The 26,420-nt window shown below is 38.7% G+C and overlaps 1 protein-coding gene across 2 annotated transcripts; it reads right to left on the bottom strand.

The window, feature by feature from the left end:
* Positions 1-420: 420 nt before the first annotated feature.
* On the bottom strand, positions 421-26,051 carry Srrm1 (Serine-arginine repetitive matrix 1). Of its 2 annotated transcripts, none has more exons than XM_065222182.1 (6): positions 25,678-26,051; positions 24,610-25,517; positions 24,470-24,546; positions 24,217-24,409; positions 23,599-24,150; positions 421-2,635 (listed from the first exon to the last, which is right to left on the bottom strand). In XM_065222182.1, the coding sequence occupies exons 1-6, from the start codon at positions 25,687-25,689 to the stop codon at positions 1,012-1,014; spliced, it is 3,366 nt and encodes a 1,121-aa protein (XP_065078254.1). In that variant the 5' UTR covers positions 25,690-26,051; the 3' UTR covers positions 421-1,011. The 2 variants fall into 2 exon arrangements, with proteins under 2 accessions (XP_065078254.1, XP_065078330.1); XM_065222258.1 differs by having other exon boundaries at positions 24,470-24,543.
* Between the last annotated feature and the right edge of the window lie 369 nt (positions 26,052-26,420).

Raw genomic sequence — 26,420 nt, 5'->3', positions numbered from 1 at the left:
TTCGTCACCAAAGTTTTCGAGCCGCTCCTTCTGTCACGTCACTTCGTTTGTGATACTGCTGTTCAGCCTTCCGAACAACAACCGGATTTGGAAATGGCGAAAAAATAAAGGTCATCTGAAACAAAAAAAAAGTTTGCAAGATTGGAAGATTACAGCCTACACTGGTTATCACCAGTTTAATTACGACTTTTGCTACTCTACGCTCTCCGTGAAATAAAGGAATACCGGTGAAGAGTTCTAGAGCTTAAAATAGGACCCTATTACTACAATTACTTCTGACCAGTGACCAGAAGTGACGCTCGACTCGACTTACATAATAGGACCCATAATAGAACGAATGCAGACAAGAAAGTTATCAGGATTGTTTCAGATACATGTATTGAAATATAAAGGTCATCATGATTGTTTTGGATACTATGAAATGTGAATGTTACACTTAGCAAGATTTTATTTGACTCCTCAATATGTTATGTTATGCATACACTTTACGGTAGTATAATTTATATTGTTGTTTTATATTTCATGACTGCTATTAATATTATCCTAAATTAGGAAAATGTTGTTATCAGTTGTTGATGTTCTAGTATGTTTATCTTACTTCTCAAACTTGTAAAGTAAAACCTAATGAAATAAAAAGGAGGAACTAAGCAGTATTTAAATAGTAACAGAAGGATAGCTAGAATCAATATCAAAGCTGATATTAATATTCGTCATCAGTAAAAAAAAAACCTATTCATACCTTTTACAGGGAAATATCTGATAAAAACAAATCTAACAACAATTCCTAGTGAATTGATGCAAATTGTTATCTCTGGCGAAGAATATTACAATTATGTGATTTGTAAGACTGTTTGAATCGAGAGTTGAATGTAACTCACACAATTTCGAAAATAATAAGAAACAACTGCACTATTCTTTTACACCTTAACACTACGCAATCTGCTCAATAGTAACTTTACCTTACCATCATGCTACCTCTAACTGTGTATGCTAACCGTACACGTCTGTATCTCAATCCGAGATACTCTGCTGTTTCTTCATCGATTTGAGAGCTCGTTCGCGTAGCTGCTTTTCCAAATCATCATTTATAACAGGTCCTCCGGGACCGCGCAGATCACCGTCATCGTCATCCGAGGAGGAGCTACTGTCACGCTGTTTGCTCTTGTTCTTCTTGTGTTTCTTATGTTTCTTGTGCTTTTTGGAGTGTTTCTTGTGTTTCTTATGCTTTTTCTTCTTCGTGCTGTCCGAATCGGATGAGCTACCGTCCGATGCATCGCGCTTTTTCTTCTCCTTGCGTCGTTTCTTCTTTGAACGCTCTGTTTCCGAATCGCTTGACGACGACGAGGAAGGTTTTTCTACTTTCTTAGCTTTGATTTCCTTTAGTGCTACTACCTTTTTCTCTTCTGTATGTTTCGATTCGGCACTGATCGTGCGTTTGCGTTTTTTGTTGTTTTCTTCTCTGGCTTTTGCTGCAGCTGCCGCTGCTGCGGCTGCGGCTGCGGCTGCTGCTGCTGCTGCTGCCGCCACAGCAGCTTCTTTTTCTTTTTCCAGCCTCAAGGCATTCTTCCTACGTTCTTCCTGGAGAGCCGCAGCAGCCACGTCCTGTTTGGGGGGCTTCTTTTGTTGCTCTTCCTCTTTCTCACTATCATCGGAAGAGTCATCCTCGCTTGAAGATGACGACCGTCTACGCTTCTTCGATTGCTTCTTCTTAATTTTCTTCTTGCGAGAGACTTTCTCCTCCTCTTCGGATTCACTGCTACTTTCAGAGCTTTCGCTATCGCTAGTATCTTTTTTGCCACCACTAGCTTTTACTTGTTTTACCTTGTTCGCCGCCACTGGTTTCGATACAGGCCTCTCCTCTTTCTGTACTACAGTATTGGCGACAACGGTGGTAGTAGTTGGAACGCTAACTGTACTGACGACAGCAACAACTCGTTCGTGCGATTTAAGGAAAGGAGACGGCGTCCTAGATAAACTCTTACTATACCTGGCTTTAACAATTGGCTTTTTCTCCTCCACCTTGACAACATCCTTTTTAGCCGGTTCAATCCGTTTGGACGCTTCGTGCTTCTTAGATGGTTTCCTACTTTCTTCAGCAACATCAACATCAACAGCCGGTTTCTTCTCCTTTTTCTCCGGTTTTGTCTCCAAGATTATTGGAGCACTTCCACCATCATCCCAGAATTCACCCGAATCCAAAGTGTTATCTCCCGTCTTTGACGGCGGTCCTTTTTTCTCCTCGTCCCAATTGGGACGCGTTTCTCCTGATCGCCTTCTAGGATCCGGCGGTTGTTCGCGATTATTTTCCCGATTATTACTGCTGATATTATTAGTATTATTAGGTCGACTATTATTTCCTCGTCTTTCGTCGAACCTCGAGGCCGGTGGTCCCATCGGTGCCCTCGGTGGAGCTTGCTGCTGCTCATCCGACCGACGCCATTGGTTGGCTTGCTCTCGCGAAGGTCGCCGATTCCCTTGGTTGTACTCGCGTTGTGGAGAGCTTTCGCCGCGTCTTGATGGAGCAAAGTTGCCACCACCACCTCCGCCACGTCCGCCACCGCGCATGGGCGAACGGCGCCGATTTGACCCGCCATCAGCCCCACTGGCGCTTCTTCCGCCACCACTAAATTTACCGCTGCAAAGAGAATACAGACAAATGGAAACAGTAAGCAAGGTGGTAGAATACACGTTTTTTTTTTTCTTTTAATGAAGATTGACGGCTCAGAGATTATGTTCAGCATTAGGAGTTTACCGTGTTTCAGTATGACACCGATTGACCTGGAAACGAGTCGAAAATTAGGCTATGATACTATGTTTAAATTGGTTAGTAAACTGAGAACCTTTCGGTGATTTTTTTTTGCGAATCTATTTTAAACTACATTTAAAATTCGTTGCATATAACGTATGAAAGATTATCAACCCCAGACTTTACCAGCCGGTTGTCACAAATCATTGTTAGCAGAGAAAACATGAATTTCAGCTAAAGGAAGAAGTCGTGTCATGTGCAGCAGATTCTATTGCGGTTTGCTCACCAAAGTGGACCAGCACGTTTGCACACATTGAAAAAAAAATATCAACTTAACTTCCTCAGCTAGACAAAGTCCTGATGAATGCTTTCGGGTACATACAGTACGGGGTATATTACTATAATAGTATTATTTATACTATTGTATTGTACTATAGTATTCCTATATAAAGAAAAAGAGAAGGATTAGTAATTTCCATTACCTTAATTGCATATACTTTACAGATACCCAGATACGCTTATTTAGTCTACAATGTACAGATTTCGTCAGTGTCTTAATTCAAGAAACTGTAGAAGAAGTCTGCGCATTGTGAATTATTATACAATTAAATGGAAATTAGTATTATCCTTCTCTTTTTCTTTATAGACCGAGTCGTCACACCTCTCTTAAAAAATGGGCACATCACTGAAATGCTCCGTATACTGCCGGTAAGCGCAAGTAAGTCCCATCTGCATTTTTATCAATTTTGAGTTAGCATCATTATTCAGTTTATCTCTTGATGTATTTTGAGCTGTGCTATTGAAAAAAGGTGTTTTGTTCAAGAAAAATTAAAAACAAGACAGTCAGTCCCATGGAGAAAAAAATATGATTTCATTAAATAAACTATAAACCAACGTAACATCTATGTTTTTAGGCTTGCTTCTATAGAATCAAGAATGTTGAGAATGAGATTTAACTCAAGACACTTCCTCTAGGGTATCTGGAACATGTCCGGATGTGGTCAATATAGTTCTTACGACCCTCAATATGACCGCATGATGAGTTTAATTTAAAATGGGGATACCACTTCCCCGGCGGAACATATCCGGGTGCGGCCAACGTGGTGCTGGTTACACATCATGAATCTTATTGATCTTATTTTCGAATTCTCATGTGATTTGATTTATCGTATGGTGAGTTTGGAACGATTTAGAAAATGTCTGGTCTCAAGACCCATACACTGTCTATAAACGCATATCAGTCCCATCTGGGAAAACAGCAAACCGAGAAAAATCTGTTGAAAATGTATTTCTCCGTAGGCTCTTATGGATAGGACAACCTAGTTTTAGCATTTTTCACAAAACATGTACAGTATAAAATTCCGGTAGTTTACAATCGATTCCACTTTTCAAGGTTTCATGGAGAGTTAAAAGAAGAGGGTAAATTCAGGCGTAACATTTGATAACGGCACAAAAGCTTTTGTAAACAAACTTTCTAAGGCCCTTTACACGTGAACCAAAGTACGCCCACGCAAACCAACAACATCAGTGGATAGGGGCAACTATCACCTTTCCGAAAGTGGTATTGGTTTGCGTGGGCGTACTTTGGTTAGCGTGTAAAGGGCCTTAGAAAGTTTGTTTACAATTGCTTTTGTGCCGTTATCAAATGTTACGCCTGAATTTAAGGTTGAAAAATTCACCTTCGTGGTGGTAAATCAAAGAAAAAGCTTTTTATTGAATTTTTCAGGTGTAAAAATATCGTCAAGATGGTGCATAGAGGGACTAATCAAAATGAGTAACTCTGGTGGAAAAAATTGAATCATGCTAAAAATTAAGAGGTGCACATTTAACTGAAAATTTCAGGTGGAGAGTTCGCAACACTGTGGTGAATGTAGAAGCAAGGGTTTATTAATTTTTCTGGTGCATAATTTGCATTGTTCTGATGAATGCAAGCTTCTTTGAAAATTCATGAAGAGGCAAAGCCTGGAAATTGCACCACAAAGGTGTATGGTGAAACATGGTGCACTGTTCTGGTGAATGGAGGAGCATGCTTTATTGAAAATTTCTGGTGCAAAATTTGCCTAGCTCTGATAAATGAAATGAACAGAAAATTTCTGGTGGAAAACTTGCACTGGTCTGGTAAATGAAGGCACAAGCTTTATTTATATTTAAGCTATAGTGAAAATTTCTGGTGGAAAATCTGCACCGTTCTGGCAAACGGATGGGCAAGCTTTTCGAAACATTTTAATAATAATTTCTGGTGTAAAATTTTCACCATTCTGATGATTGGAGGGAAGCTGCTTTACTGAAAATTTATGATGAAAAATCTGAAAATAGAGGTAAGCTTTATTTGGTGGAAAAACTGCAACATCCTGATGATAAGTGAAGCCAGCTGAAAATGTCTGGTGGAAAATGAAAAAAAGGAAATCTGCACCAATCAGAAGATTGGAGAAACAATTTTTATTTAACATTAACGGTGGAAACTTTGCATCTTTTCGGTCAATTGAAATTTTCTGGTGTAAAATTACTTGGGGGCAAGTTTTATTGAAAATTGCTGGTGTAAGATTTCAGGGTGGCAAGTGAATTTCCATTTTAAAATTCCTGGTTTTTTCCTGGTTTTCCTGGTCAATGATTTAAAAATTTCCTGGTTTTAAAAACCGTGTATTTAAAAAACAATTTTTAATAAAAAAATAAAGTGAATCCTTGTACCATCATTCTTCGCGCAATGCAGAATTTCACAAAGCAAAATATGTATTAAGGTTCTTGTGAATGCCCATGAAATCTTTATCTGATTGTTTGCTGTAAAGAAGCTAGTAGGGAGTCGCGCTAGTTCGTCGTATCATGACGCCTATTTCCGTTCTATGTGCTAAAAATATAATAGCAAAGCGTTTTCACTCAGGTTTTTTGCAAAAACATCTTTGCTTACAAGATTAATTACGATTGACACTGAAACATTTGTGATAACCCGTAAAATGAGCGATTTTAGGGGTGTATGACGAAGAAAAGCTGAGATACAACGAATTGTCTAATGTCTAAAATTTAGAGATCTATATGTCCCCAAATCTTGAGATTTCTGTTTTTGAAACTGCGATTTTTTTTTTAACTTTATTATTGAGATTTTTAGTTTATCTCACGGTGAAATTGCGAAGTGTGATATGAATGAGGAGTCTTTAAATAAACCTTTGCTTCTAACCATTTTACGGATTTCCAGTTTGTTTAAATTTTCCGCAAATTGTCAACGATTAAGGATCTTATTTAGCGGAATTTTGATTACAACATGATTTCAAATCATATGATTAAAAGATTTCATAAACAACGTTGGTTGAATAACTCTTATTATTAAAAAGACTGACTGCTGAAGTTCATAGAAACTCCCTAAAGTTCATAGAACTTCCCTGAAGCGTTAAGGTCTTTCCTGAAGGGTTTATTGAAATTTGTATTTTCTGAATTTCATGGGACTTTCCCGAAGTTCGAAGGACTTTTTTAAAGATTTCGCTAAAGTTCGGAGTTTTTTGAAATTCATAGGAATTTCTTAAATATCGTAGAAGTACCACGAAGTTCGTAGAAATTCTCAGAAGTTCGTAAGACTTCCTTCAAGTTCGAAGAACTTTCTCGAAGATCTGAGGACTTCCCTGAAGTTTGAAGGACTTAATTGAATATATGAGGTCCCTAAATTTAGAAGAGCTTCCCTGAAGTTTATAAGACTTTAAATATCGAAGGGTTTTCCAAAAGTTTGTGGGTCTTTCCTCAATTTCTTGGAAATTCCCTGAAGTTTGGAGAGCTCCCATGAATTTTGTAGGACTACCTATAGTTCAATCGACTTCTCGGAAGTTCTAGGAACTTTTTTGAGCTTGGAGAACTATGTTAAGTTCAGAGGACTTCCCAAGAGTATTGAAGACTTCTTTGTCGCTCGGAAAAAAATCTATAAGTGTCATAGGATTATCCTTAAGGCTTAAGAAATGCCTAAATGTCGTAGAAGTTACATTAAATCTGTAGAAAATTCTGTAAAATTCGTAGTTATTCCCGAAAGATTAAAGGACTTCCCTGAAGTTCGTAAGACTTCTCTGAAATTTGTAGAACTTCTCTGAAGGTTCGGAGAGATTTCCTAACCGTCATCACAGTAGTTCACAGGCTTTTCCTGAAAGTTGTAAGACTTTCCCGAATTTTGTAGAACTTGCATGAAGTTCGAAGGCCTTATCTGAAGTTTTTAGAAATAGAACTTTTTTATTGAACATGTTGAACAGATACTTCAAAGTAGTTACGCGTCGGCACTGCTTAAGTCTGCTATCAATTAAGCACAAATCATAAATGCAATTGATTCGAGAAAAAAATTAAATTAAAAATAAATACAAAAAATATTTACTAAATTCTCAGGGTAAATTTTGTTCATTAATGTTTAGCTGTGTGAAAGATTTAGCTTGAACAAAATGGTTAGTTTTGACCTGATTATAAAAAGAAACTTTGACATACATAAAAATTAAAACCTATTTAAATTATACAAACAAGATTATTTTCCTGGTGGACTTATGAAATTCCTGGTTTTTCCCGGTTTTTCCTGATGAAAATAAATTCCCGGCTTTTTCCCGGTTTTTCTGGTTTTCCTGGTTCACTTGCCACCCTGTGATTTTCAACAATCTACTGCATGGAGGGGCAAGCTGAATTAAAAATTCATGATGTAAAAATTGCACAGCTCTGGTGAATGGAGGGGCAAGCTTTATTGAACCTTTCTGGTAGAAAAACTACAACGTTATGGTGAATGGACGGACAACTGAAACTTGACTTACGAGAAGAACCTTAAGGGTATTGAATTCTGCGCACAGTTCCAAAAGAAAAGATTTCTGGGGATGAGAATCAAATTTTGAATGAAATTCCAAAGGGATGTTGAGGAAAACTTCAAGAGAATTCCAAGGATAAGTTCAAGCTCATTCTGGGAAGAATTTCTGGAGAATACAGAGGAAAGCCTTCTGAAACTTTCGGGGAATTTCAGTTCCAAGGTGTTCAGAGAAAAAAAAGTTCTAAAATATTCCGAGACGAACCTCAAGGATATTGAATTCTTAGGAAAGTACCAAAATATTTCTGGGAAAATTCAAAGAAATTTCGGCGGATAATTTCTTGTGCATGTTGCAGATATTTTCTAGATAATTTCGAAAACAATACCGAGAAAATCAAATTTTGAGTGAAATTCCAAAAAGATTTTAAGCAAAATTTCAAGCGAATTCCGAGGATAGTTTCTAGCTCATTCCGGGAAAAATTTCTAAAACTCTAAAGAAATTTCATTTTCTCAGGTGTTCTGAGAAAAAAATCATGAAGAGTTCTAAATGTAATTCCAGTGGACTTCTGAGAAGAATTTCAAAAGAGCTCTTAGGAGAGTTCTATAAAAAAAATCGCGAGAAGAACTTCAAGAATATGGAATTCTGATGACAGTTCTAAAGGATTTCTGGGGAGTATTCCAAGAAAATCTTGCGAATAATTTCTAGTGAATCCAGTGAATAGTTCCAAGATAATTCCGAAAAGAATACCGAAAAAAATTAGATTTTGAGTGAAATATCCCTTTGGAATTTGAGAAAAATTTCAAGGGAGTACCAATTCCTGTAAGGCTCATTCCGGGAATAATTTCTGGATAATCCTTTTAATTCCGCTATAATTGCTTATCTTTTGACTGATACGCATATATCGTCTACTACTTGCAGACTTCATCAGTGCCAAGTACTCAACACCACTGATCAAGATTGGATTGATCAAGAGCAATATACTGTTTGTTCACTGCTATGCGCACTGTTAGAACCTTGTACTTGTCGACGCAGTGTGCATGCGAAAGAAGAATGTGATTCCTATTGGTCATTCATGTCGGTTTGTCGGTGCTATACCACCATTAGACGTGACTTCAGCTGAATCCAACCACCAAGGCAACAACATTGCAGCAAATGTATCATTTCGATTAAAGTCCTACTATCGCAACCATTTGACGAACAATTTCCATTGGCTGTCTGAGAGCGAACGAAACGGGTAGATGTTTACGTCAGATGGCGACTTGAGTGTGAAACAATCGATAGAACTGTTTCCGCACATCGGAGGTACATGAGCAAATTGGTGATCATCCCTTTTGCCAGTGGTGGCAGGGGGAAACACCCCTCACTATCTCTTATTAACGGATGAGCTTGGTAAAGGAGATGCTCTACCCGATTCGTACCTTCCTCAAAATTATCCTTTGTTCGCTTTCTATTTTCTATAAACAAATTTCTTACTGCCGTACTATACCGGAACTATCAACTCTATAATTTAATCTCCTCATCTATCGTAAAATCTCCACTTTAAGTCGCATGAAGTAATAACACATGATTAGTTAAAGTAGATTATTTTCGTTTATTCTTGATTCTTCTAGGAACTCCCTGAAAGGTTCCTTCCATAGATCCATTTTAAATTTATTTGAATTCTCTTTAGAATTTCCATGCAATTAACCTCAGAAATGTCATAAATTTCTGCTTAAAATAATCTTGGATTTCTCCACTGCATTCAATTGGAAATTCAATTCGTATTCTCCTTATAATTCCCATAGTATTTCCTCGGAATTCTCAAAAAAAAAAATCCATCACAGAGTAACTTTGAAAATCATCTCAGAATTCCTTTGAGATTGATACCCAACAGCTAAGTGTAAAATTTAAGACTTATAAATTTTTAGTAACTTGACAATGCTTTCCAAGTTATTTTCGTTTGTAACTGTAGTAACTGTAGTATATGTATGTCGTCTGTATAATCTGTACTTTTTTACAACACATCATTGGGACTATTTCTAGTCTGTTGATGCAACTATAACAAATAAACAAATAAACCCTCAAAATTCGATTCCATTGGAATTCTTGTCGGAATTTATTTCGACCCGTAAAAATTCTTTTGGAAGTATCTTCAGAAATCACCCCAGAATTCTTTTACAGGGTGTCGACTCAAAGTCGAAAATAAAATTCCCTGACTTTCCAGTCGGTTTTCAGAAAAATTCCAGTCCACAAAACTTCGTTATTTTAACCTAAGAAGCTACAAAGTGATGTGCTTTATTATACTGTAGTGTAAATTAAGGTTAGTTTAAAATGAACAGCAGGGTAAGCTATCGAAAATATCAAGAATAGCATACTCATGGCACGTTCAACAGAACTTGATACTAATACAATTTTTACAGAACATATGACCGACTACCTACAAAGGATGTGAATAGGCCTAGGGCTATAAATACATATTATAATATAATAATGAATAACTACTGTTCACAACTAGACTCACTATTCATTACTAAGTATTAATAAGAATATTTAATAAATGTCACCAAGCTCTCAATTTGTGTTCATAATTTAACAGCCAAATAAAAATCAACCCGGAGAAAATCCTTTCTCTTAACATATAAATTATTGTAAAATAACAGAGCAGTGATTATTTTTGCTTTGGCAACCGAACCTGAGGATGCACTGCTCATGCATTAGTCAGTTTCGTACTCTCTGGAACTCCATATGACAACCGCAGACATGGCAAAATAATTTAAGTTTAATTATCATTAACATTTTTTCTCTCAGTGAGTTCACATTACAACGAGAAATTGCAAGTTGATTACTTTCAAAAATATTTATCAGTTGAGCAGAACAATTTTCTCCTGCAAACTCTAGGCTTCTTTTTGAGCATCTTGAGCTCACGGAATCGAGAGCTTCTTTCATACGACGATCATTGTCTACATGGAAAGCGAATGTGATTTTTCGAACTCGCTGAATAAGTTCATTCAAAATTTGTAAGTTTTCCAACCCGCCTACATGAGTAACACCATCATAGATCTGACGTCGCGCTACTACTGAAGGCCCAAACGCAATGTGGGCGGAAGCGGAACGGAAACGGCAAGTTTGACAATTGTCACAAATGACATCAAGATGCCTAACCGCAGTCGATTTGATTCTAACTAGTTTTCAATCCGACAAATAGGCTTACTGAGACCGGGCTTTTCCGCTACCACTGCCGTTTCGCTGTCATTGCGCTTAGGCCTTGACTCTTCCCTCATGTTTTCTGCATTTACCGAAAAACCTCTCTCTGCATTGAAGTTGCCATGCGATAAGCAGCAAATCATTTTCACAACCAACAATAGTTCTGAATACGCCGACCAATAACCTGTGCCAAAAAACGTTCAGTCGTTCCTTTTTGCGATCATATTGATCAAATGTGCATTTACCTGTGCAATATTGGTCAGATGATCAACATTAATGAACCTTTCCATAATGCCTCTAACCATTTGAGACATCGCGTTGCACAAAAAAGGCACCATAGGGTTGTCCGTCTGAAATTCGCATTGAAATGGCTCAACTTCGACAGCAACTGATTTGAAGAAAGCTAGCTTAATACCACGTTCAGACTACAGAGTTATAACACGATATAACGGTTGTCAAATAATTGCAACACAGAAATCACCATCAAGATAGTGCTATAACATGTTATAAATCTGTAGTCTGAATGTACTATTAGCCATCAGCAGCGAGTCATTCAAACCGTTTTTAACATCTTGGTAGGAAGCTGACGTTGGTTCGATTTTGTCTTTCTGGACGCCTTGAATGAGTTTTCGTATTTGCGGAGTAATTTTGATTGCCCTCTGAACAGCAGCACTATTTTCCAACCATCGGTGACCGCAAAACTTTAGCGGGAATAAGGTAGATCCAGAATACATCGTGATAAACGCTCTTGCTGGTACATCTTTGAAGATATTGTAGATACCACGGAAATATTTGACAACATCCCAACTGCGAACACTATCCTTGAATGCATTATGCAAAATATACAACCCACAGCTTCCCAGATCTATCAGCTTCTCGCCACCGTTTTGTACCTCTAGCTTCAATTCACATTGGGCCCATCCATGGACACTTGCAGCAACTTGTTCGAAGAGATACCGGCAAGGGCGTCCATAAATGCAGCGGGTAGATCTGATGCCCGGGATCTTCCCAAAAACTTTGACGTCATGCACTGATAAAATTTCAAAGATTGTTTTTATGTGTCCCACACATGATTTTTTGCAATGTGATCAACATTATTTTTTCCCTGACCTACACTAACATTCCCTGACATTCCCTGACTTTCCAGATCATAAATAGAATTCCCTGACATTCCCTGACTTTCCAGGGTTTTCCAGATAGTCGACACCCTGTTTTAGAACTATCCGCAGAGACCATCTTTGGAGTTGACGGGATTTTCATGGAATTTCCATCAGAAGATCTTTACTTCTATGTTAGCTGCCACTGAAGAAAATTAAATAACAGTTTATTTCTAATTCTAAAAGCAATATACGTAATTATTCCGTTAATTAAAGTGAAAACGGTAAAATATAGCTGCTTTTCCTTTCTTTTGAATGGTGAAGGTGTCCAATCAAATCCAATTTTTCAATTCTTTTCCGGTTAATTCATAATAAACCTAACTCGAACATCACCCCTGCCTAAACAAAAAAAAATATAAGATGAGATTTGCATTAACATGTTGATGATCTAGATCTCCAGAATTTCGTGGAATCATGAATTCGTATAAAATCAAAGCGTTTCACTACAAAAAATTACCCTGAATCTTGTGTTGGTATGTCGGAAAAAGCATTTATCAATACAAGAGACCAGAGCAGAAGACGGAATTTATATCTTGAAGTTCATAAGCCAAATAATATTTTGTGGAATATAACCAAAAGATCATTCTCAAGATTGTCCTGGCGATATTTCATACAGGTTAATGGAAATTTTGTTCGAATAATTCATAAAAACTGTCTACGTAGTTAATGAACAACCCCCAAGCAGTGTTCGTTGCCTTAACCCTCCGTTACTCGCGCTGTTGTACTTTGTACAACACGCATGTTTTTTCCATTGCCATTTTGTTGCTGAGTTACCAATCGATCTGAAACCAACGAGTATTCCTCAAAAAACTTGTTTTGATCTAAACAAGCTAAATTTTGATTACAGTAAACACTTAAAAAATGCGGATAATAGGGAAAATGTAAATGGAAACCGCGTAAACTGTGACCATACTACGTTTGATTTGACTTAATTGATTACAACATGGAATATATCGAGATCCTGACCAGATAGAACGTTACTGTCTCCGACAAAGTTGTTCAGGAGATCATAGCCTTGCCGCTGGTGGACAGTAGTTCAGAATTTGCTCACTACGTAGAGCTAGTATACATGTGAAATTCTCGCATGTGATATATCTCGAGATCCTGACCAGATAGAAAGTTACTGTCTTTCACAAAGTTTTTCAGGAGGTCAAAGCCTATTGCTTGGTGCTCAATAGTTCAGAATTTGCTCACTACGCGACGCTAATATACACGTGAAATTCTCACATAAAATATCTGGAGTTCTCAACCAGATAGAAAGGTACTTTCTTCGGCATAGTTATTCAGGAGGTCAAGGCTTTTTCGCAGATGGACAGTAGTTCAGAGTTTTCTCACTTTCCGGTGCTACTATACATGTGAAACTCTTGCATATAAAATATCTCTAGATCCTGACCAGCTAGAAAGTAAATGTACAGGGCAAAGTTTTTCAGCAAGTCAAGATCTTTTTGTTGGGTGACAATAGTTCAGAATTTTCTCACATGCGGCACTAGTATATACGTGCCTTTCTCGCATATGCAATAGGTCGAGATCTTGATCAGCTAGAAAGCTGGTAAACAGTAGTTAAGAATTTTCTCACCACGAGGCGTTAGTACACATGTACACTTCTCGCATATAGTATATCTCGAGATCTTGATCAGCTAGAAAGTTACTGTCTACGACAAAGTTATTCAGGAGGTCAAGGCTTTTTCGCAGGTGGACAGTAGTTCAGAATTTTCTCACTTCATGGTGCTAGTATACATGTGAAATACTCGCATATAAAATATCTCAATTTCTTGACCAGATAGAACATTACTGTCGTCGGCAAAGTTGTTCAGGATATCACAAAATTTTTGCTCGTGGAAAGTTGTTCACAATTTTCTCACTACGTAGCGCTAGTGAAATGTGAAATTTTCGCCAGTAATATATCTCGAGATCCTGACCAGATAGAAAGTTACTGTCTTGAACAAAGTTGTTCAGGAGGTTAAAGCCTATTTTTTGTGCACAATGTTTCAGAATTTTCTTACTACGCGTCGCTAGTATATACGTGAAATTTTCACGTATAAAATATCTCGAGATCCTGACCAAATAGAAAGTTACTGTCTTCGGCAAAGTTGTTCAGGAGATCAAGGTCTTTTGGCTGGTGAACAGTTGTTCAGAATTTTCTCACTGTGCTGCGCTAGTATACACGTGCAATCCTCATATATGCTACAGCTTGAGATCCCGAACAGCTAGAAAATTACTTTCTTCGGCAAAGTTGTTTAGGAGATCAAGGCTTTTTGGCTGATGAACAGTAGATAGTTCAGAATATTTTCGGTACGCGGCGCTAGTGTGCATATAAAATATTTGTATATGCTATAGCTTAAGGTCAGGAAGTAACTGTCATCGTCAAAGTTGTACATGCGGCAAAGTTCTTCCGGATGGTGAACATGGAAATGTGTTTTGTTCAAAGCTCTCTCATTTTAGTTCAATTTTTGATCTCCTTAGGTTATTTGAATGGTATGAATGGTATACACACTTAGAAATAACTAATTTTACACATGACGGAATCCGTCTTTGACATAAAATATGAGACGTAAACAAACGTGTCATGTAAAATTAAGTGCTCCGAGACTGAAAAGTTCGTTGCTCTACGAAATGTACGTTTGATTGAGCTATATTGCGCGTCTGTTATGACTCAAATTTATGTCAAAATTGACGCTCGTATATGTTACATGATTTTTTCTAAGTGTGTAGCATAAGGGTTCTGCTACAACTTTTAATTTAATTTTTTTTTTCAAGTCTGAGAAAATTAATCATGACTCTTCAGAGTAAATTTTGAAAAATAATGTAACTTTGGGTGAACTTCTGATATACAAAATTTGAAAATGATATTGAGCAATTCTCCTCTTCGTATTTCCATTCAAAATCTTTCATGTGATCATGATGATGATGTTGTTTTTCAAGAAAATGCGAGTTTTGCGGATGTTGTAAAAAGACATAGTCGTATTAGTCAAAGTAAAACTAATAGTAACAGTAATAGTAAAAGTAACAAACCAGAAAATCGTAAGACTCGTCCAGTCATTGTGATTAAACCGAAAGAGTCCAAACAACCTTGCGAAGATACTCGTAAGTTTTTAAAAACTCAGTTGGATCCAAAAACACACAAAATCAGTAATTTTAGGAATGGTAAAGATGGCTCCATTATTGTTGAGTGTGCCAAAGGAGCAAACGTAAGTGATGTGAAAAATGGTATTGAAAGCAATCTGGGTGAAAAATATAGTGCTGTTGTTCCCACTTCGGTGCCAAGATTGAAAATAGTGGGCATGAGCGATCAGTTTTCCTCCGATGTCTTTATTGACTACTTAAAAAGTCAAAATGAAGACATCGCTATTAATGATGTAAAAGTAGTGAACATGTTTGAAAATCCACGCTTCACTTATAACAAGTTTAGTGTTGTAATTGAAGTCGATGTCGATACTTATAAATGTTTGTTATGTGCGAAAAAAAGTAAATGTAGGGTTTGATCGGTGCTCGATAGTTCCCGCGATTAATGTGTTGAGATGCTTCAAATGTGGAGAATTTGGGCACAAGAGCATGGATTGCAAAAATTGTGATAGATGCTCTAGGTGCAGCCAACAACACAAAACGTCGGAGTGTACGTCAACTGTATTGAAATGTATTAATTGTTTGAAAATGAATAAAGAACGAAAAATGAACTTGGACGTCAACCATGCCGCATTTAGCTCGGAATGTTTGCTCTATAAAAGACTTTTTGATCAGAAGAAAAGCAGCTTGCGTTTCAATAAATAGCAGCCAAGTTCCAGGAATGTGAATCAATTCGATTTTTTATATTTGAATATTGCGGGGTTGTCAACAAACTACGTAGCATTACGTCAGATTGTTGAGGAAAAACGTCCTCTTTTAGTTTTATTATCTGAAACTCATATTGTAGAAACTGAAGCTTTTGATCAGTATAGCATTCCGGGATATATTGTTGCTGCTTGTTTATCACATTCTAGACACACTGGCGGTGTTGCTATTTATGTCAAAGAATCAGTTCAATTCAACCTTCGTACCAACGAAGTTATTGATGGCAACTGGTTCTTGGGCATTACAGTTGTACGTGGCATGAAGATGGGTAATTATGGTGTTTTGTATCATTCTCCCAGTTCTAGTGACCAGCGTTTTGTTGAAGTTTTAGAGAACTGGCTCGAGACATTCCTTGATTCTAGTAAATTAAATATATTGGCTGGTGATTTTAATATTAATTGGCGTGATAACCATAATTTGAATCATTTGAAGCGTTTAGCTGAGTTTTTTAATTTAAAGCAAACGGTAAATGAATATACGCGTATTTCCAGGCACAGTAGAACTTTAATTGACCACGTTTATTCCAATTTTGATTCCATTTGTTCAGTTACGGATACTGATTTGAAAATAACCGATCATGAGACTTTAGTGATTAATGTCTTAGACCATGTTAACGATAACGATAATTTTGTAAAATTGAAGTGCTGGAGGAAATATTCGAAGCAAGCTGTTTCAAATCTTGTTGAGAGAAGCCTGGATTTTCCATTCGCGGCCGGTAACTTAGATGAATCTACAGCTGTTCTTAATAACGCTTTGAAAACGTGTACCAATCAACTAGTTGAGCAAAAGTTTGTTTCTTTGAAAAACTCGAACAGCTGGTACAATTTGGATCTTTTGCGTCTTAAACGGAAAAGGGACAAATGGTACAAAAAGTTTTGTAGATCTAATAATGACAATCATTGGACTAGGTACACAATCGCGCGTAATAAGTATTCACAATCGATAAAGAAAACTCGTTGTGAATATGTTCAAAGGAAGATTGATCAACATCAAAACAACAGTAAAGAGTTATGGAAAATTTTGAAATCTTTATTAAAACCTAGTAATTGCAAACCGCGGTCCATAACTTTTAATGGCACATTAGAACAGTCAGAACAAGTAATTGCATCTAAGTTTAATGATTATTTCGTAGACAGTGTTTCATTGATTAATCAATCTATTGAATTGGTCGATGAACCTGACGAAATAAAACAGCCAGTTAATAGTAGTTGCAGATTTGAAGTTTTTCACCCAATTACATTAGATGAACTTAGAGTTATTTGTTTTTCATTAGGAAAATCGGCTGGAGTAGATAATGTTAATGCTAGAGTTATTCAAGATTGCTTTCATGTCATTGGCCACATCTTTCTGGACCTTATTAATGAATCATTGCAGAATGGACATGTGCCACAAATTTGGAAGGAATCCTTAGTGATTCCTATTCAAAAAGTTGCTGGAACGATTAAAGCCGAAGAGTTTCGTCCCATCAACATGTTGCACACATTAGAGAAAATCTTAGAACTTGTTGTTAAAGGCCAGCTGTTGGAGTATTTGAATAGCAACTCTTTGTTGATACCAGAACAATCGGGATATCGGGAAGGTCATTCTTGTGAAACTGCATTGAATTTGGTTGATTGAAAACGCGCTTTTGAAACAATTTCTAGGCCCTTACTGTTAAGTACAATCAAGCGCTTTGGAATTACGAGTACTGCATATAAATGGTTTGAAAGCTATTTGTCTGACAGAACTCAACGGACTGTTTTTAATGATTCTGTTTCCAGTCCCGTGGGGAACAACCTTGGAGTGCCCCAGGGAAGTGTATTAGGGCCCCTTTTATTTATTATGTATATTAATGACTTGCGACGTGTTTTACGGTTTTGCGACATTAACCTTTTTGCAGATGACACTGTGTTATTCATTGCAGCTAAGGATTTAGAAGTTGCCGTCTCACACTTGAATGAAGATTTGCAGTATCTAAGTAGATGGTTGAAGTGTAAGCAGTTAAAATTGAATACAAGTAAAACTAAATTTATGGTAATTTCGCGGAATCGATTAAATGAGAACGTCTCTGTTGTAATTGATGATGAGACTATTGATCGCGTTCAGGAGATTAAATATCTTGGCGTGATTATTGATGACAAACTTAAGTTCAACTCTCACATTGACAATGTCATCAAGAAAATTGCCAAGAAGTATGGAATTCTATGTCGATTGAAAAACGATTTAACTATTGCCAGTAAAATACAGCTATACAAATCAATCATCTCTCCTCATCTAGACTTTTGCCCATCCATTTTATTTCTGTCCAATGCAACACAAATATCGAGATTACAGCGCTTGCAGAATAAAATAATGCGTTTGATTTTGAGATGTAATAGATTCACTTCCTCAACTTTGATGCTAGACGCCTTACAATGGTTGTCGGTGAAGCAAAGAATTGTATATTTGACTATGGTGTTCATTTTTAAAGTAGTTAACGGTTTGCTGCCTCGATATTTGTGTGATCGAATTGAAAGAGGAAGTGACTATCATAGATATAATACTAGAAACGCGGATGAAATAAGAACACCACATTTCTTGACTTGTGCTTCACAGAATTCATTATTTTTTAAAGGAATAAATGTTTTCAATTCGATGCCTAGACACATTAAACGTTCAACAACATTAGCAGAATTTAAGAGACATTGCATTTCACACGTTAAAACTGTCTTTTGAACGGTTATCCAGTGATTTTTTTTATGAATTGACAAATTATGTATCTTGACGAAGTTATTTTTAACGGATTACTTTGTATGGATGGCTGTTATAACGACTTTTTAATAATTATTGTAGCACTGCAAAAACTATTTTGTTCGCCACGATGGTGATGATGGATTTTTGATATATGATTTAATAGTAGTAGTAAAAAAAATATAGTAGTCTACAAAGGTTTGAGCCTCGCGCGCGTATTACGGATATAGAGGACTGAATTTAACATTTCAGTGCTAACATTTGAAAACGGCGCAAAAGCCATTTGTAAACAAATGGTTTGTGGGCCCTTTACTCGCTACCCGAAGAACGCCCACGCAAACCAACAGCATCGTCAGGAAGGGGAAAATTTCCCCTACCCGATGTTGCTGTTGTGTCGCGTGGGTGTACTTCAAGTAGTGAGTAAAGGGCCCACAAACCATTTGTTTACAAATGGCTTTTGTGCCGTTTTCAAATGTTAGCACTGATTTGATTAAAAAAAAATGCAATTTTGAAGCTTATCTGGAAGATACCTTGAGTTAGTAGTAAGTTTTCTGGCAAATGTTGGGGGTTCGTGAGCATTTCTGACATTGCTGAAAATTATGATAGCATCAGATTGCGGGGTTACTAGTGTAATAGGATGCTTTGTTGATTGTTCATTAACTCTTGATTGCTTGTAATACTTATGAATATTTTAGGTGGACAAAAAGGCGAACTAAGAGGTGGACGCCTGAGCTTTTCAACATTTATATCGCTGTGAAGCAACTGTAAACTCTAGAGGGAATTTATATCTGTAACTGAAACCAGTTCGATTTTGTTTGCCAACCTGGTTAAAATGTCATATTTAATTATCTTAAAGATAAATCGTCCAGCTCAAACCTTTGTAGGGGTAAGAGGTGGGACCATCATCATCATCATCATCATCATCAAATGTTTAAAAAAAGAACGAAAATTGGACGTTTTTAGGGGGTGTCCTTAAACTTATGATCGGGAGTGTACGGTTTTATAAATTTCTTCATTCAACTGCGCAAAAGTGCCTCACTCTCTGAGTTAGTCTCGTTGTCCGTGCATACGTAAATACAGGGATTTTTTTTTTTGTTCTAGACCCCTCGATAATACATTTTGAAATTAGCCTAAAATGAGGGAAACTCCAAACATTCATTTGGTGGAAGTTTCAGCGATATTGATCTTTCAAGATAATGTTTTCCATCTGAGATACGTGTTACCTAATTTATCAGAGGTATACAAGTGGAACGACTCACCCAAATTTATGTATGCACAAATCTGCATGAACTTCACCAGTAAAAGAAATCCAAAATATATTTGTCTTATCCCACTTAGGCTGATGTAAATTGTATTTTTATTTTATGATATTTGATATGCGAGAATTACCCGCCAAGTTTTGAGAAATTTCTGAACTACTGTTCATCAGCCAAAAGATCTTTATCTCCTTAACAGCTTTGCCAAATACAGTCAATTTCTAGCTGTTTAGGATCTCCTAGCGCCGCGTAGTGAGAAAATTCTGTACTATCGACCAACGAAAAAGTTTTGATCTCCTGGACAACTTTGACGATGACAGTTTAGCAGGTCTCGAAATATATCAAATGCAAGAATTATACGTGTATACAAGCACAATGATGTGAAAAAATTGAATTTCAGTCCACCAGCCGAAAGGCCTTGGCTCCCTGAACAACTTTGCCGAAGACAGTAACATTCTATTTGGTCAGGATCTCCACCAGCCAAAAATACTTGACCCCCTGAACAAGTTTGCCGAAGACAGTAACTTTCTATCTGCTCAGGATCTCGAGCTATTGTATATGCGAAAATTGCACGTATATACTAGCACCACATAGCGAGAATTTTCTGAACTACTCCACCAACGAATAGATCTTGACTTCCTGAAAAACTTTGCCCGTGACAGTAACTTTCTATCTGGTCAGAATCTCGAGAGATTTTATATGAGAATTTTACGTGTATACTAAAGGGTGATACGGTCATAATTTGGTCAATATCAACTTGACGTATTTCTTTCAATTTTGCATTTAAAAAACCTGAACACCCCTCATTTTGAAGGTGTGTGTGTGTGTAGAATGTTGCTCCTATTTTGATTTTGGAATTCACTCTTCAGTTGTCAAAATGCCGTCCAAGCAAGAAGAGCAGCGTATCAAAATTTTGCTCGCGCATCGCGAAAATCCGAGCTACTCGCACGCAAAGTTGGCAAAATTGCTAAAAGTTGCCAAATCAACCGTTACAAATGTAATTAAAGTGTTTGGGGAACGTTTGTCGACAGCCAGGAAGTCTGGATCGGGGGGAAATCGAAAACCGGAAGCCGCTGAGAGGACAAAGAGAGTTGCCGGTAGTTTCAAGCGAAACCCTAACCTCTCTCTCCGAGATGCCGCAAATAAGCTGGGTGTATCGTCTACAACCGTGCATCGAGCCAAAAAACGAGCCGGACTATCGACTTACAAGAAGGTAGTGACTCCAAATCGCGATGATAAACAAAATACGACGGCCAAAGCGCGATCCCGGAGGCTGTACACGACGATGCTGACGAAGTTTGACTGCGTGGTAATGGACGACGAAACCTACGTCAAAGCCGACTACAAGCAGCTTCCGGGACAGGAGTTTTATACGGCAAAAGGAAGGGGAAAGGTAGCAGATGTTTTCAAGCACATGAAACTGTCAAAGTTCGCAAAGAAATATCTGGTTTGGCAAGCCATCTGTACCTGTGGCTTGAAAAGCAGCATTTTCATAGCTTCCGGGACTGTCAACCAAGAAATTTACGTGAAAGAGTGTTTGAATAAACGTCTGCTCTCTTTCCTGAAGAAACACGGTTGTTCCGTACTGTTTTGGCCGGATTTGGCATCTTGCCATTACGGTAAAAAGGCCATGGAGTGGTACGCCGCCAACAACGTGCAGGTGGTTCCCAAGGACAAGAACCCTCCCAACACGCCAGAGCTCCGCCCAATTGAGAAATACTGGGCTATTGTCAAGCGGAACCTAAAGAAGACCAAAAAACTGCTAAGGGCGAGCAGCAGTTCAAGGCAAACTGGCTTTCTGCGGCGAAGAAGGTGGACAAGGTGGCTGTACAAAATCTGATGGCAGGGGTCAAACGTAAGGCCCGGCAATTCGGATTTGGAAAAGCGGAAGCCTAACTGAATATTTTTCCTGAATTTTATACTAATTGAACTTGAAAAAGAAATTTAATTTGATTTTTTAAATAAACGATTTCACCGATTTACACGCGTTTTCCCTTGACCAAATTTTGACCGTATCACCCTTTAGTGCCGCGTATTGAGAAAATTTTGAACTATTGTGTTCCAAGAAATATGCTTTGATCTCATGAACAACTTTGTCGACGACAGTAACTTTCTATCTGGTCATGAGCTCGAGATACATCACATGCGATAATTTTACATGTCTTCTAGGTTATGATCTCTAGAACAACTTTGCCGAAGACAGTAACTTTCTATCTGGTCAGGATCTCGAGATTGTCCATGTTGTTATCAATTAAGTCAAATCCCACGTAGTACGGACACCGTTTACACGGTTTCCATTCACATTTTCTCTATTATCCGCATTTTTGGGGGTGACTGTGATAAAAGTTTAGCTTGTTTAGTTAAAAACAATTTTTTTAAGGAATACCCGTTGGTTTCATATCGATTGGTAGCTCGGCTACAAAATGGCAATGGAAAACTCACACTGTTGTACAAAGTACAACGCGCGAGTACTCGTGTTACAAAAGCTGGCGAGAGTAACGGAGGGTTAATACAATTCTGCGAGGTGCTATTTATAACACCCAACCCTTTTTTTAAGTGGTCTTATTTTTCATTTTTCATATGTTCAACTAAAACCAAGCTTGATGCAACTGTTGTCAAATCAGAAAAAAAAACAAAGAAAAATATGGTACCTACAGAAATTTCCTAACTTGACTAACTTGGGTACATTTTTTACCCTCGCAAAAAAGGGTTGAGTGTACATCATACTATAACAGGTAAGTAATAATGGTGGCGCACTTTGACGCGGTTCAGAATATGGTGGTTGGTCGTTGAAATACCGAGAATTAAAGCCCTTGAGTTTCGTATATAATTTCTCGGTAAATATGGGAAAGAATCTTAATAAATAATAGGTTTCAGTTCATTCAAAACACCCTGTGAGAAAACTATGTGTTAGTGATGATGTCCGTTGCAGATTAGCTCCAACGATGCCTTTCGGCCATATTCCTAGACGGTGGTGGTTTATGATTTGCTAAATTTTTAAACATTACAAATTGATGCCGCAATAGATTTGTAGTTTGAATTTGAACTAAAAACGAAAGATTAATCGCTCAAATGAGCCCAACTTACAGGCCTACCTCTTCCTCATCATCATCATCATCATCATCATCCTCATCATCATCTCTGTCGCAGAAACGGAAGATAATCAGTGTGGGTGGGCTTCAAACCAAACAGAATCAAGCGACCGGAAGATGACGGAAGTCTGCTACATAGTCAAACCCATGGAAGTCGACACTGAAGGTAACTGGCGAGTGAGGTGAGGTGTAGTCAGGATAGAAAGCGAACGAGGTGATAGAATTTCGGATAGAATCTGCATCGATGGCGTCAGGAACGGTCCGGTAACGATTGTGTCATATGTTCTGGCGATTTCCAGTGTGCTTCCGGTGTCATCAATGGCCTTAAGGTTCTGCCACAACAGCATCAGAAATGATGAGTCCGTGCGGTCCCGTGTGGAATAAGGTCCGAACGCATCCAGTAAAGTGTGTCATGTGATAGAAATGCTATGCCGCTGCACAGTGACGTCGTTTCGGATTGTTCAAGAACTTTCTTTCCGTTAAGCAACCTGCATCCGTCATCATCCGCCACTGACGGCCAAACTGGCTGCGAGCAATGATGAACATAAATCACTCGAACTGCATGTCAATATTGTAGACAGATGAACACCAGAATGGCCAGCAACGGTCACAAATCGGTACAGGGAACCGAACATGATCGGCCCCTTGAATGCATCATCATCTGAATTCTGCATTTTCTTTTCTAACTGAGCAAACTGAGAGGGTCGCAATTTTAAGGAAACACTTTCAAGAGAAAGAAAAACGAGGAGCAAGATCAAATGATGGTTCATTTGAGAATATAAACATAAGAGAAATTGCGAAGAAGTAGTAGCAATGAGTGACTCTCATGGATTCATATCGTAAAAAGTGAGATAAATAAACGCCTAAAATACATACCGATTGTTTCGTCCTCTGCCTCCCCGGGGTGATCGGGACCAGCGCCTCGGTGAACGGGACCGATTCCTCGAGCGAGACCGGTTGCGTGATGACCTGGATCGATTCCGGGATCTGGAGCGATCTTTTTGAGCTCTCGATCCATCGCGGCGGCCACGAGAGCGGGAGCGACGATCCCTTCCGCCGCGATCGCCTTTCCTAGCTGGCATGCGACCACCTCGATCCGATTCCGAATCCGACGAATCCTTGTTCGAACGATAGTGACGTTTCTTCTGGATGCTGTTTTCTTTCTTCTGTATCTCGAAGTCATCCTTCTTAGTATGTCGCGAAGACGATCGACTGCTACGGGATCTTGATCGCGATCTAGACGTATCACGGCGACTGCGACTGCGACTGCTCCTCCGACTGCGGCTGCGACTTTTACCGTTACGTTTCTTACCCACGACTCCGGACTTTTTCTTCCGGTCTCCACTGCGACTGCTGGAAGATGAACGTGATGAATCCGAGCTGTGGGAACGACGCGAACGGGAACGGGACTTTCTGCCCTTGCGGACCCTGCAGATAAACAAAGACTTTAAAGTTCTGTATTCAACTTCACCAATAATAATTATTCGGGCATACTTAGACTTCGACCTAGACCTGGACCGAGAACGGGAGCGGCTTGCAGTCTTCTTTTTACTAACAGATCGAGACCTAGACCTAGATCGCGATGAGGACCGACTACGGCTACGACGCTTGGCAGCAGGAGAAATCTTCTTACCCTCGGCCATGTTCATCAATTTGGATTGAAGTTTAGAAATTGACCCTCCGTTGTCTGAAATGTAATAATCGTATGAATGTTTAATCAAACGACGCAACTGTAGTTGGACCTTACCAACAGCTTTCTCGGTAACCAAATTCTTTTTGACGCGGGATGAACTGCGCGAACGTTTGCGATCCTTATCACGACTGCTGAAAGAGTGAATCAAGTTTTAAACTCTCTGCAAAAAAACAGAACTTACAAGCAACTATTACCGCACGTCACGGTCCCGCTTGTCCCTTGGCGAACGGCTGCGTTTCTTGGTTCGATCCGGTGACCGTCGAGTCGAGCGCGAACGTCGTCGATCTCGGGAAGACTTCCGATCCCGGGATGATTTCCGGTCTCTCGACGAACGGCGCTCACGAGAACGACGACGATCGCGGGAACGCGAACGATCACGGGACTTGCGGCGGTTCTTATCCGAATTCTCCGATTTGTGGGATTCCTTAGGTTTTTCCGGTGATTTCTTTTCATTTCGCTCTGGAGAAGGTTCCTTCAAGGCAGGAGGATTAACTTCTTCAACCACCTTCTTTGGCTCTTTTTCCTTGGAAATAGGTACTTCGGCTTCGATGAAATCTTCAATCATTTTTTCCTCTTCATCAAGATACTCTTCCGGTTCCGGTTTGTACATCGGACGAACCTCTTTCTTAGACTTCCTGTGATCATCTCTATCTCGGCTGCCTCCCCGACTACGAGACCTTCGTGATCGCATTTCATCTAGAAGTTTGGAATCCTCTTCCCTCTTCATGATTTCATCTTTTTTCTGCTCGATGAATTCCGCCGGAATGCCTGAATCAGATTCCTGCGCAGACAACAGCAAAGCCCAGAGATCTTCCATAAAGACGCGAGCATTTTTCCCATTCAAGAAACCGGTCATATTGATCTGCATCTTCTTCGGGCAAGGATACTTTTCCTCTTCCAACTGATTGTAAACAAACTCGACAATGACGTCGTCTTCAATGTTCAACATACCAGTTATCTTCTTGCTGATCCAAGGACGGAGTACATCCAGCTTGACTTTAGACATGTCGACACGCTTGTTTAAGTTGTCTCCAAACTTCATCTGCTTCAGCAGCTTCTTCTCCTTATCGCTGAAGCGCGTGTCCTGCTGCTGGTTGGTGCCCTGGATAAAGCAATAGAAAACAAAATCGTCGATATTCTTCTTCTAGACGTGTACAGATAAATACACGATTTCATAATCGGCATTACGGCTAATTAAAAGCTTTGCAACCGTGTAAAAATGTTCATTTTCCCTTAACCAACATGATTACCATATAACTTACCGTAAACATCATCTTGATAACCAATTTTTGTTTTTTCAATAGCACGTTATCAAAACCAGATTATTCTTCTGCTAATCGATACTGAAGAGCTTCTTTCAAAATGTTTTTCCTTCACAAATTTTGTTTTCCACTAGCCCAATTTTTTTCGCTCACACACCACCCTGCAACATCTATACGCACTTAGCACTGATAATACCACTCGGAAAAGGCCAAGTTCGGAACAGCCTCCACGATCACACCATAGCACACCAGAAGCACTACACCGGAAAACGGTAAGCGGTCGGATTTTCACCCGAAAATTCACTATTTTCCTGACTTGTTTAGCATTTTTCCCAGTTCAAACTAGCGGCACATGCAAAATGGCGTTTTATCGTTTTGACGACGGAGAAAAGTTTTTTTTTCAGTTTTTTTTTGCGATCGTTTGTTGACAGCTACAGTAGCGGCTTAGATAGTTTGCGGTGCGATCTGTCAAACTACGAACGGGGGAACGGAAAATTGAGGATTATGCACGGTAACCAGCGTAAACTATAGTCGCTATATTCATAGTCTGGCGGATAGAATCTCGGGAACCAATTGAGCTGTCAAATAGCGGAGCCAATCGAGCAAATCACGACCAACAACAGAAAAGAGCACATCAGTTATTGCGAACAAAATTTCGGAAACCGTTTTCTCGTGACTAAAGGATCAGCTCCACAAACTAACGCCATTTTTAGGTTGTGGAAAGTCTTGCCTATCCGATGATG

Source organism: Ochlerotatus camptorhynchus, unplaced genomic scaffold (genome assembly GCF_037179485.1).
Source record: "Ochlerotatus camptorhynchus isolate MF236.1 unplaced genomic scaffold, CSIRO-AGI_Acam_v1.1 ptg000002l, whole genome shotgun sequence".
NCBI lineage: Eukaryota > Metazoa > Arthropoda > Insecta > Diptera > Culicidae > Ochlerotatus > Ochlerotatus camptorhynchus.
The sequence above is the reverse complement of the archived record's forward strand: the minus strand, read 5'-3'. Positions and strand labels throughout refer to the sequence as shown.

Bases quoted from the DNA above. Each gene is read 5' to 3' on its own strand.
- Srrm1 (XM_065222182.1), bottom strand. The intron at 24,410-24,469 runs GTAAGGTCCAAC...ATTACATTTCAG, and splicing joins GGTTACCGAGAAAGCTGTTG to ACAACGGAGGGTCAATTTCT. The intron at 2,636-23,598 runs GTATGTATTTTA...TTCTCTTTGCAG, and splicing joins GGCAGAGGACGAAACAATCG to CGGTAAATTTAGTGGTGGCG.